The sequence below is a fragment of the Clarias gariepinus genome, chromosome 13 (genome assembly GCF_024256425.1).
Source record: "Clarias gariepinus isolate MV-2021 ecotype Netherlands chromosome 13, CGAR_prim_01v2, whole genome shotgun sequence".
NCBI lineage: Eukaryota > Metazoa > Chordata > Actinopteri > Siluriformes > Clariidae > Clarias > Clarias gariepinus.
In genome coordinates, this window is record NC_071112.1 from 11845637 (window position 1) to 11859328 (window position 13692).

At 37.0% G+C, this 13692-nt stretch overlaps 1 protein-coding gene across 5 annotated transcripts in view; it reads right to left on the reverse strand.

Moving 5' to 3' along the window:
- The window catches only part of ttll5 (tubulin tyrosine ligase-like family, member 5), a 102310-nt gene that overhangs the window by 62299 nt on the left and 26319 nt on the right, over positions 1-13692 (reverse strand). For all 5 annotated transcript variants that reach the window (XM_053509713.1, XM_053509712.1, XM_053509710.1 and 2 more), the window contains exons 13-15: positions 4600-4681; positions 2191-2252; positions 57-142 (exon numbers count right to left, since the gene is read on the reverse strand). In XM_053509713.1, coding sequence (XP_053365688.1) covers positions 57-142; positions 2191-2252; positions 4600-4681 — 230 coding nt within the window. The remainder of the gene's footprint in view (positions 1-56; positions 143-2190; positions 2253-4599; positions 4682-13692) is intronic.

The following is a 13692-nucleotide window of genomic DNA, read 5'->3' on the forward strand; positions in this document are numbered from 1 at the left end:
TTTTTAAAAAAGTTTTAAGTGAAGGGAATGGCTAGTTTACAAATCTCTATACCTACCTGAGTTTTGTGATTCTTTACAGCTGGGTCAATTCCAGCCTTATCAGACCGCATCTGTTTTAGTAGAGGGTCCTGGCATACAAACCCTTTAAACAGAAAAATTGGTATCTTTATTAAAACAATAAATAAAACATTATATCTAAGAAGGCATATTTAAGAAAAAATTATTCTGGAAAATAAAAGTAATAAGGTAGGCAGAAAAAGAAAAACCAGTGTTAAAGATTTCAAACAAGAAAGGCTATGCAACAACCTGAATAATTCTATTTTACTGACAAAAATACTGTATGTGTATTTATTTTTTTATTTTTTTAAGACTCCCGAGTCAATTGCTGTTACGACTCCACAGCCATCCATGGCCAGGAATCCTAAAGAGCAAAAGCATGGTCTCAGTTAAAAGTGTAAATATATTAATTTCTGCACTCAAGTTGTAAGTTAAAATTTAGGAATAGGTTACACTACATTTACATGTGGGGTATAGTCTTCTTATATAGTCATCTATAGTATCACCAGCCAATCATGGATACCTTGGACATAATTAATGAAATACCAGGTAGATTTCCTTAATGTGTTTTACGATACTCAACACAGCATGAGCAGCAGTTTAAAAAGATGTGGCTGACTGGCTTCAAGTGTCTCAAAGGAAGCACATGATAGCCCTCAACTTCCTGGATTGGCAGCTGATGGTATGTTTGGTGGTAGGTGAGTTATAAGGGAGAGAGACAGCAGTGGGTGGTATTTGGCAGATGATAAAATTGGGAAGAAAATGGTACATTGGTCCAATCCAAGGACAAAGGAAAAAAAAAGAAGAAAAAGGATGAGATTTTTAAACACACATCCACTGATTTCCTCCATCATCTCACCCCTTGGCACTCAATCGCTAACAAAAAACAGCAAATGCTTCTATCCGGAGGGGAAAACAAAAGTGCATCAGTCCAACAAAGACTAGAAATTTATAAGCATCCCATCTCCCCTAATGGGTCCTGAGAGCAATAAACTGGAACCATGAAACAACCATTACTATGCATCTCTCCTGTGGTATCAAGGAGCCTGGCCACAAAAACAAGTCTAGACCTTTTATTATATTACATAAACAAATCTGTTAGGAGCTATAAATGTATCTATTATGTTTACCACAGAGTCAAACTAGAATGACCTGAATATGAAAATAAGACAAATCCTATGAAAGAATTTTTGCAGTAAAATAAGCTTCTCTAGAGGGCAAAAATATGGCCTTACAAATTTAAAGTAATGCTTATTGCTTTTTGAATTTTTTTATTACTATTATTCCTTACAAACTTGTAGAAATTGTAAATGAAAATTAACCGTACCTTAAGAAATACATGCTATACACTGTACATGTACAGTATAAAGTGTTGACTGAGTTGACGCTAGGAATAAATTATATCAAATGAAGAAGCAGTTTGTCTTCAGGCAATCCACAGTAATTTAATTACAGTTTTAAATTGATACAATTACAACTTGAGTACATTTACGACGATGAATAATACTTTGGCTGTCTTTCATAAATGTCTCAAAATGTGTATATGAATGCTTACAGTATATGACTACAAGAATGTTTGCTTGCATCTAAAATGAAACCACCAACAGGCAAGACAATGCTTAGTTAAATAATTATTGTCATTTTGCAATATAGATTACATAACTGGCGAAAAATCCATAAACAATAGGAAAAAGATATGAACAAAGCCTGAAGCAGGCTTCATGTAGAGAGAAGAAAACTCTAAAAAGTCTTTTCACAGCCAATCCTCATTTCTTCACTATTTCATAAATAAAAGAAACACAGAGCCCATTATTTATTAAAATCATGTACAGTCACATCTGATCATAAAATATCATATAGTAAAATAAAAACTGAATTTAGTTCCATTGAATTTAATCTTGGGTCTGTACTATCAAGTGTCCAAGTGTAAAATTGTAACAATCTGAAAAATATTAATTAAATGTATATATAACAATAAGATAGACCTGTGTTTATTTTTTAATAAAGGCCAATGAGGCATTGCAAATCTTGTTAAGTTTAAGATATGAACTTAAAATTAACCACTGTAAAGCTAAACATATGAATAGGCAGTAAAGAGATGAGTGAGCATAACAGGACAATGAGAAAACTCACCCACTAGAGAAAACATGTCTGAGATCATGCTGGCCTTTATTTTCAGATCAAGAGGAGTATCACTAAAAATATCAAACAAACACAATAGTGGAAAGAAATGCCTTCAGTTAAATACAGTAAAATATATTAAAGGTACAGTGGAACCTTGGATTGCGAGTAACTTGTGGATAATCCTCTCCCCTGCTCAGTCTCAGTGTGCGTGCATCACAGTTATAGTCAACATCCATATGCGCATGTACTAGGTACTATAATATTGTGGCCGTGTGTGTGTGTGTGTGTGTGTGTGTGTGTGTGTGTGTGCGCGCATGTTTTTAAAAATTCTTTCTAGGTAGAACGAATTTTTAAAAACATGCCCCTTCTCCTCTTCTATCCTCTCCTTTCTCGCCCTACTAAAGTGCAGGTTCATTTGTTTTATTTTACTTTATATTGTGTATTAAATATTGTTATATGAATAGTTTTGGGCTGTGGTACAAATCCACTATTTCTTATGGGGGAATCTGCCTTGATATACAAGCATGCTTCCTGAACAAATTATGCAATCCAAGGTTTAACTGTATATAAAATGTTCATATTCACTGGAAAGCCTGAGAAGAAATGCTGACATTTTTATAATGAAAAAAAATAAAAATACATAAAAAAAAAAAAATTTCAAGTGGTTAGAAATTAGCTGGCTCTCTAATCTATGAAACTCAGTACAAAAGCAGTACAGGAATAAAACTGAACCGAAGTAATATTTTCTGTAACTCTAAACAGTGTAACTCAATGTCTATTTAGTTTAAGACATTAAATTTACATAACTTTTAGCTGCACCCCTTACAAGACTTTCAGGGTACAAATTCTACATTTAGGTAACACTTTTTCCTTAAAAGGAACAGCAAATGCTACCACGAGTTAGGTTTGGTCATGGTTCTGGACTAGTTAGCAAATAATTTATTGACTCTAAAAGAGAAAATGCAGGAAACAGGAAACTGTAAAAGAAACTTGGGCTATTTTAAGAATCACTGTACAAAATGTTTATAGGCATGTTTACAGTAGTTTTTTTGGGGAAAACCCTTGACTCGTTTCATTAAGAATTTCTCTTTCCATTTGCCAAACCAACATAAAGGCAATCTTTGAGTTAGGGTTTTTAAACAAACTGTGAGAAATACATGTGTGGATCTAACCCACTTTTCTATATTGAAAATCTATTGGGGTTTTTTTGTATCTTGTCCAAAACAGAACTTGCAGCAATGATGGATGCATAGAAAATGTCATCTTTCAGGGAATAGTTGAATAGATTTGTACATAATGAACACTTAAAGTTCAACATTGCAAGCCTCTGTAGGGTGTCTGAAAAAGGAATGAAGCAATGGGAATATGGTCAGCCAATGTTTTTAAATCGACATATGTAGTAAAATCTGCAAAAATATGATACAGCTGCTGAGGAACTATATAACTATATACAGTAAGGAATGCTATCAATGTATTATGAAACTTGCTCCAGAAGAACTAGGCCTTTCTTGGAAACCCCCTTTGCTTACTATAACATAACTGGCTCACCTGTTTAACAGCACTTGTTTCTAATTACCTGTAAATTCAACTTGTCATATTACTCTTAGTTGAGACTTTGTCCCAACTTTTTTGGTGGATGTGGCACCCACCAGATTTTAAATTGGAGTAGGTTTTCAAAAAACAGTTAAAGTCGTATGGTAAATCCCCAAATAATGTTTTTTCTTTCAATATAATACAAGTTGAGAGACTTTACAGATGACATATTAATAATTTTATTGCCACCGAGTAGTGCCCTTGATCAGAGGATAGAGAGGGATTGGAATTCAGCCTTGTGTTAGAAGCTAGTTCAGACAGACAGCTCATAAGCAGAACAACTTTGAAGGAAAAAGTGTTATTTAGGATGACAATGTTATCATGACCAAAAGTTAGGCTTTCTTTCTAAAAGTGCTAATGTGACAGGTGTGCATGTGGGTTTTTTTCAACTGGCATTCGAAAAAGTAACGTCCTTTCTGACACCCATGGTGGACAGACGTAGTGACGTCAAATACAAAAGGTCACTAGACATACTTTTTGATTCATGCCACATCAAGTCTACACTAAGTATTTTTGGAATATTATTTTAACTGACAGATTTTTACTTGCATTACTGTAAATAGGCGAAAATATAAAGGTTTCTAAAAACACAGCACTGGATAATAAAGACATCAGAATGATATGATTTAATAGATTAAATCAATACCAAATACATAACAGACAATAAGACAAAGCAGACACATTCGGAGAGAATCAAAGGCTACCAAATTACAACTTAAATCAATAAACTTAAATAAATGAAACAGTATCTAAAATCCAAGCACACAAAAAGCTGGAAAAACTAATGATACATGAGCTTATAGTGTCAAAACCGATGTCACTCACCATGCCAATGATGGAGAGAGGTTCACTTCCAGGAGCCATGGCTTGAGGTTGGAATCAATGAGAACATCAAAACCATACAATTCTGCAGACAGAGGCATGTAGACACACACACACACACACACTTATGAAATTATCTTGGTGGATGGAAGGGGAAGCCAACGTCTCAAACACCCCAACACTGACGCAGCCACTGAAGAGGCCTCATCATATGCTGTGCAGGCTGCCATGTGACTGATTAAGCACATATTAAATAACCAATCATCTAAAGAATTCTTTTTCAGGACAGTTACTAAGAAAAGCATGGATTAAATTCAATATTCCTGACCTAATGAAGGGGATTGAGGACAGACCAAGATAAGAAATATTTACAGACACACACAAACTTAATATACTGTAATTATTAGATGTATTTTTTAAATCAAATCTGGGCCAGCCTTAAAAGCCAACACGTGCACAGATAAAGTTATGGCAAAAACAACAATAAAAAAATATACTAGAATGTGCCTTTATGAACATATTGAAAAACAAAAAGAACATCTGTTTTGAGAATCATAAGGATTTCTACACATTAAATTTAAAAGTTGATAAAATGGCATTTGAATTAGGATTTGTAACTGTAGAAAAATATATTTCTTATAAAAGACAACATGATCTCACTCAGCCATATCATATGTTTGCCCTCTTACAAAGAAACACATGCTACACAGTTATTTGTTCCTTCAATTAGTTTCCAGCAATGCCTGGTATTATACTTCTAGCGTACAGTACATATGCTCACTGTCCTGGTACACACAAGATAAGAGACACTACATTAAATTTTTTATTCAATTTTATTTGTATAGCACTTTTAACAATTGTCATTGTCGCAAAGCAGCTTTAAAACAATTAAAAGAATTATTTGAGTTTGTATGGAATGTGAATGTGTATGAATCAAAATGGTCAGATAGGGCCTGGTGAGCAAGCCGAGGGCAACAGTGGCAGGGAAAAACTCTCTGAGATGGCAATAGGAAGAAACCTTGAGAAGAACCGGACTCATTTGGAACCCATCCTCATTTGGTAAAACAGAAAGCAGGAATTGATCTGCATTCATACTGTGTGTTAGGTGGCAGGCAGTTCAGCATAAAAGTTGATGTTCATTAATGTTAATATGGAGTCCAGGTAGTTATTGGAGCCTCAGGTAGACTTGTAGGAAATTCCAGTCCTGAACTATCGAGCGACTGCAGCCAAGTCAAGTCCGCAGAGAAACAGCTGTCAACACCGGTCGAGGGCAGAACCGTCTTCATGGTAGAGTGAAACCATCCCCAGACACCAGATGCATTCCAAAGAGACGCACAAGGCATCTATGTGGTAAAATCTCCATGATAGCAGACATTATGCCACACCACATGGTTATACTGTACATGATGCATAACACTTAATTCAAGTAAGGCAGATGTGTGTTGACCTTCATAAGTCAGGCAACGGCTACAAGAAAATAGCCACTCGCCTAAACTTGCCCATGCTCTACTCTACAGTCAGAGGAATCACTAAGAAGTTTAAAACAACTGGAACAGTGACAAACAAGGCTGGATGAGGATCCAAGTTTATCTTGCCACTCCGCACACAGTCAGGAGGATGGTAAGAGAAGTAAAAAAAAAATCTCCAAAGCTCACTGTCCAAGAACTTCGTCAAAAAGTGGCGTTTTGGGGTAACAAAGTCTCCATATCAACCATCAGACGTTATCTACAGTACATGTCAACAAGCTTGTTTGTTTGGGATGCATGCAAGGAAAAAGCCCTCTCTCACCTGTTGCAATCACATATTGTAATATTCAACATAAACGACTGGAGTTCGCTAAGGGGTATTGGGACTTTAACTGAGGCCATGCGCTGTGGTCAGATGAGACTAAGATAGAGCTTTTTGGCATAAAAACAACGTCTCCACCATTGTGAAGTATGGTGGAGGATCTATGTTGCTGTGGGCCTGTTTCTCTTCCAAAGGCCCCGGGAATCTTGTTAGGGTACATGGCATCATGGACTCTATGAAATACCAGGACATTTTAAATCAAAACCTGATAGCCTCTGTCAGAGAGCTGAAGATGGGTTGTTATTGCGTCTGTCAGTAGGATAATGACCCAAAACATGTGGCAAAATCTACACAAAAATGTTTCAGCAGACACTAAACCAAGCTCCTGTCATGGTACTCTCAGTCCCCAGACCAATTAAAAACCTGTGGGATGAGCTGAAGAGAAGAGTGCATAGGAGAGGAGCCAGGACTCTGGATGAATTGTGAAATATTGTGCGAAGAGGACCGGTCAAAGATCCATCGATCTGTGTTTTCTTGTGAAATGTTATAGGAGGAGATTAAGTGCTGTTTTGTTGACAAAATGGGGTTGTACGAAGTATTAACATCAAGGGTGCCAACAATTATAGCACAGATGATTTCACGTAAATCATGTGGGATTTTTTTTCACTGAATTATTGTACTAAAGTTGGATTCGTCTTTTGTTTTTTGCATTGTGGTTCTAGTACAAGAAGCTTAAGAAAACATCTTAACCAGGGGTTCCAATAATTGTGGATGGTGACGCTGTATATTGCTTTCCAGCACTTGAATAACTGCTGCTATTGTTTCAGGCCTGTTGGGCAAATTGTAACTAAATATGAATTTTGATCCGCCTGTAATTCTTTTTGTGTTGCCACAGAATAAATATCAACAGTGCAAAACAAAAATAAATCTGTAACGGTTCAGATTCAGATCTATTTTTCCCTCAGTAGCATTAAACCTTTGGTAAAGCTTATTAAGTGGTCACACTAGAATCCTAATTAGACTTTAACTGAGGACTTGATTAAAAGCAGGTGTACTCACAGGGTAAATCCATTGAGCCTACAGATAAAGAACTCAATAAAGCCTAAAGGACTACAACGTGCCATGAATAATCTAAATAATAGCTAAATCAGAATAAAAATGCATCATGTAAACACCTCTGTCAGAACAATCAGATTTGATCCAACCTAAACAGAATAAATTTTTATTTGGAATGAGAGTGGTGGTGTAATAATCCGTTCAATAGGTAAATATTTCCCATGTAAATGCTTGATTCGATTATTTCTCTCCTGTTGGATTGTATTTTTTATTTTTTTTTTATTTGCCAGCAGATTAAAGACTTCACGGCAGAACTCTGCACATGTCAAAAAGAGCTGTATAATGATAAAATGCTTTGCGCTTGTAAATGCACATCTTGTTGTCGGATCAGCGACCATGTAAACAGTTATGCTAGTCTCTATTTAAAAAAATTTCAATTCAGGTTGAAGAAATAATATCCATGCAAACGTAGCTACTGACAGCACTAGTATTAAATATAAAACAAATATGTGACAAGCACCTAATCATAGAGATACATTAGAAGAGGTCATAATTAGTTTAATAATTAACATTAAAAAACATTACATAATAAATGTTTTATGATTCATGATTAATTATTAATTGGTTTGACTGGTAGATCTGTACAAAAACTTTAGGTGTGTCAGTGCATCGCTTTTGGCAGATGTACATTTTTTACTTTTTATATGTAACTTAAAATATTTAATTGAAAATCATTAATTTGTTCTGAAATCATCAGTGTAGTCATAACAGTTCTCATTGTATTTACGTAACAGTGTTCATCTGCATTAATTTAATCGTACTTGCACCAGGAAAATATCTCTATTACTTTCTAAAACCTGCAGTAATAAAAAACATCACCCAAAAATTACCTTTACATAAAAGTATAGAAAAATAAATATTAATATAAATACACTTCTTAAAATTTTACCTTCAAGTGCAAAAGAAGTGGTAATATTTAAATAACCATATTTCAATATTTACACAAACTTGAGTATACACTGCCCCTGTCCCCTTTAATGCCACGTCAAGGAAAAGCCGGAAAAGTATTTTCCAAGTGTGAAAAAGGCACCTGGCAATTCCACAGTCTCTGCAATATTTATCCCTATCTTAAGCCTCTCAGGCAGAGAGGGCTGCACAATAAAGCCCATTTAGCAGAGAGGGAGTTCAAATGAACCCATTTTGCTCTCTCTGCTCCTGGATCTCACACAGTGGAGGTGCTGCTACTGGCAAGACTTGCCTTTTGTGTGTATGTGCGTGTGTTTGTGTGTTCTCCAGTGATCAGATTTCAGTGCATTTCTCTCAGACTACTGGATATGGCTTGTAAACGGGATGATCACTGGTTACTCAGACGCAGCTGCAAAGAATCTCTTAGCGCTTTCTTCTCAACGTGGACACTGATTGGAAGAAATAAACTAATATTTTTTTGGACAAGGAGAATGTAACTATTTATTTGAAATAATAATTTTTCAGAAATGTTTCTTTTTTAAAAAGAACAAGGACAAAAAACCCAAACCGTATAAATTTTAAGTTAAAGGTTTTGGACTTTATTTTACTAGAAGCCATAGAATAGGTCTTTGTGCTATGTGGATCACCTTCATTTTGTAGACCGTCACAGATATCACTTACGTTCACTAAACAAAGACAGCAAAAATGCTGTACCTAAACTAGTTAATCTTTTATTAAGTGCTGATGCTTGACAGATATCAAGTTCTGTTGCTATTAATTCTGCAAACAGTACAGCTATTTAGAAAGGGGCAGCCCGATCCGATGGGACTGCAGATTGTACGTAATACCCTGCCATAGGCAGTAACGTTAGAGGGGGAAGAGATTATGCAGTAGTTTTTTTTTCCTACTTTTAATTTGAGTTTCCCTCACTGCCTAACAAATCAATTTTATAAGGATGGATTTCCAAAAAGATTAATAGATAAATTCATATTTAGCACCGTTTAGCATCACTGCAGTCTGGACAGATACACAAGATGATAAATGAGCAAATACCTTTTGTGCTCCCTCGATGCCCTGCCACTTGCACACAAAAAGCCCTCAAGCACCCTTAACACACACTTGCACGCACACTCCTCACCAAACTGCCAACCGAACTCCATGTGCTACACATTTTCTCTCAATTAGGAGCAGACGCCAGTCTTCCCCGCTACCTCAGCCCGCACAAGCAGACTTGCTCTCTGGCTCTTTACCATATACCAGGAGGCCTTATTAATGTAACCACAAAATATGCACAGTTAGGAAAATAAATAAATATCAACAAGGAAAGATCAAGAGCAAAAGTGCTGTTATGAGCTGCTGGGCAATGAAACAGAGGAAAAGAAGACTGAGCCCTGAATTCTATCTGAACAGGAAACTCACTGCCATAGCTACATAACAAAGCAGGCCATGGGAGCAATAACGGTTAGATAGTCTTTAAGTGGTTGTCTCAGTTGTTGTGACATCTGACCTTGCTCCATCTCTTTATAACAAATTGTTTGCTAATCAGCTTTGGGCGGCTTTTTATAAACATTTTAACAATGGGAGGAGGCATTTCCCTGAGGTCTGAGATGAAGTATCAACAAGAAACGTACGCTCATTGCTTCAGACTGACTCATTTAGGAAGGAACCGTTTCTCTACAAAAATTACAGTGTTTTAAAAGTCTTGACCATCATATCTATACACATAACACAAAACACACTACAGTGATGCTGTTTGGCAGCCATCAATTGGTTGAACACAATCCTGATACAGTCCCAGCAAAGTCCTTTAGTGGAGGAGAAAAAAAGAAATATTAAATGACATACTACGTAAAAATTGCCATATTGAGCATGGGGTGTGAAGAAGAATTTGAAGAAAAATCTAATGAATTCATGATCATACTCCAGCTGATTGCAAAAGCCACCTGACCAGAAAGACCCTGAGGTATAAGGGGAGCCAGGGCTGTGCCGTCATCACCTACAAGCTTATAAAGGTACCTCAAACCTGCATTGTGTCATCACTTAGATAAGAAGACCTTATGATATACTATTAATGGTTTTAGTCTGAAAGTCACTACATCCAAGTGTCAGACACTCAAAAAGGCTATCTGCATCAACCAGAAATATGTTGGTTAGCTGAAATGGATTGATGGAGGGTTAATATTCACATCCGGCATCTGGCACCCTCGTATTTATCTTGCGTTTCCAAATTGCCAGTAGTGTGTAAGTGCCTGCACCAGTGCCCTGCCAAGAGTAGAAATCCCATCCATGGTGGCTCTTGCCTTGTGCCCTAACCCTACTGCAGAAGGTAGCTAGATAGATGGATGGGTGGAAGGATGGGTGGATGGATAGATGGAGCCACAAAGAGTTACCAGATTTAAATTCCTCTTCCTCACTAGCTACATTCCGATCACCTCTATCACAGAGAAACCATTAAAGAGCTTGGAGGCCAAGCAATATGAATGCAACATACTCATCCAGGCAGCTGACCACAAGCTGGGAAGCCTGGTTGAATGCCGCGGAGAAACCTTTAGGTGCGGATACCAGCATGGCATTCTGACAATCCCCTAATCCCTCTTAGTCCACAGCCGTCCACTGTGGAGACCTCAAGAATGTGGTCAGCAGTTTCTCCTGCATGCGGCTTCAACTTCCTCATACCCTTAGCATCATCGGCCAGTAGAGCTGAAACAACAAGCTGAATCAGCAGCCTGGTGAAAAAGGAGTGCGCCTGTATGAGGGAGGTACTGCAAAAAGAAGATCTCATCAACCCAATGGTTTTGCCTGGGTGGGCATCATGGTGGGCTTGTTGTGGTGGATGATTCTGGACCTAGCGGGCACCACACAACCCAGGGTCCAGAAGGACAAGTGTCAAAGTCTTCCTTATAGTAAAGCTGCTTTGCAACTATGTCCACTGGCAAAAAAGCACTATACAAATATCATTTCTTTAACTATCCCTTTAAGCTGTTTTCATTAAACATTTTCCAATCAAAGTATTATATGAACATAATTTACTTAAAACGCCATAATGTCTTTCATATTACCACTGACTATGATTAATTTTAATTTTATAAATTTTCGTTATATAGTTATAACAACTATTAAATCTTTAATGCTCAAAGAGATGCTGTAAATATATTTCTATAAAGCTTTATTTTACAAAATACTGTGTTCTCTACATAAGATAACTGCCAGGGAGTTGGTATATAACAGAAATAGAATGTTTTTTTTTAAAAAAGCTATTAACTGGATAGTTTCTCCAGATAAACGATGCAGTGTTCAAGCCAAGTTCAAGCTTGCCATAAGTGCATAGTGTAATAAAAGAGGCTTTAGCTAGGCTAATTTGAGCTTCACTTAATCAGCATGTTGTAGACTAACTGTTTGTCAATGAACAAGCTAGAGTTAAGTTAAAAGCTTAATATACTGTACCAATATCTGCTTATTGTTTCCACATACATGGTTCATTAAAAATGCTCTTCAAATTATATACAAAATGCATATGGACAAAGAAATGATTTTACAAACAACCTATTTTTAGTGCTCTACAATATGCCAAAAAAGGCATCAACCATTGTGTGGACACAGTTTTGTGCCAGCAAACACACAGACAGTCGTTTCGTCACGTGGCATGTAAACAATCTCTTTTTCCGCATCCAAGAAGAAAGGGACCCATAAAGAATTAAGTTACAGAGGCTCATTCAGATAGACCCACCCCAACCCCCGCCGGAAACCTTGCTTAATGTAATAGTCCCTATACTACAGTCCCTAAACAGTTAAGGGGATCATTTGGCAAGTAGCAGGACTATGTGTTTTAAACCCCCCATATGGCCTTCTCCTAAATTCGGGTGAGATGGCGCATAACCTGGGTGGAGCCTGTGTGTGTGTTTTTTAGACTACTTAATGCTTTCAGAACCTGAAGTGAATCTTATTTATTGTGCTTTTCCCATCATTGCCTGGGAATACTTGGATAAAGAAATAAGCCCTGGATGTTTTACCATTTATCCATAAATAACCTCCAAGAACCTATGTGCTCTTTTAAGGATTAAACTAATCATGTAGTTGTTTGGTTCATAAAGTTGCAATGAAAGCACATTTACAGATTGGCTCATTTCATATGGGAGTACAGTAACTACTGAGGGGAGAAAAGTAGAAAATATGTGTTCAGTGTAGAATATAAAGAAAATTTATATTCTGATTCCACCTCTATCCTTTAATGAAACATTTTTACCCACATGGAAATGGTCTCTTACAGATTGACAGTGCTCCATGGCACAAGGTCTCACTGAATTGGTTGAGGAGTATGAAATCTATGTACATCACAACTGTACTATGGACGTTGCAGTCACCAGATCTTAACTCAATTCAACACGTGTGGGGTCTGCTCTTCACCACCAGCACCATTAAAACACCAAGTGACAAAATAATATTTGGAGGAACATTTGGAGCTCAGTAAGAAAAAGAATTTGACTACTTTTATCTGCTCTGCTTCTGTAACTGTACAGTTTTTCTGAAGGTAACAAGAATGTGCCAGCAAGTATTGAAAACAAAAAAAGCTACAGTTGGAAAGATGAATTGCATGTCGAGCTCTATAAAATAACCCCTGTCCTCCTTGGTCAAAGCTGTGTGTTTTCGTTGGAGTGAAAGCATAGCTCAGCATCTGTGCATTTGGCTTTATGTCTTTCTCTTCCCCTCTTACCTTTTCATTATTTTGTTATGCAAAACCATATATTTGGTAATGCTGTGCTAAAAGTAGCACAATTATGAGTTATTTAAAGCAATTATGCTTATAAATACAAATTTTTATGGATGTTTTTACATCGACCTGCCATAACATTCCAACCCAAAACATATAGCCAGTACTGTATTGTTTAGTGTTCCCCCTTGTATTGCGTTCACCTTGTGTCCCCTGTGGGCATGACATAATGAGACCCCAAAATGTGCTGTGGTTTGTTTGGTGCCTCCTATAAGTGCACAGTTAGCTTGGGAACTGGAGAGTTTGGATTCATTAGGCTCGTTGCTTGCTTGGGCCCATGTGCGGCAGACATTTTCTGCCGATTTATGTGCATTTTGTGAGATTAGACTGGAGAGGTTGGCCTTCGGCAGGCAGGCAGGGGTGAGCCTTGGGTGCCCATGATCCTGATCTGTTAATCAGTTTGTCTGTGTGTTAATATTTTGGGGTGGCTCATCAGCATAACAAAAAAGGGCATTAGGTTTATCTATCTGAAAAGGTTACATGTAGGAAATGCATTATTTAACAAAAAACTGCATCTG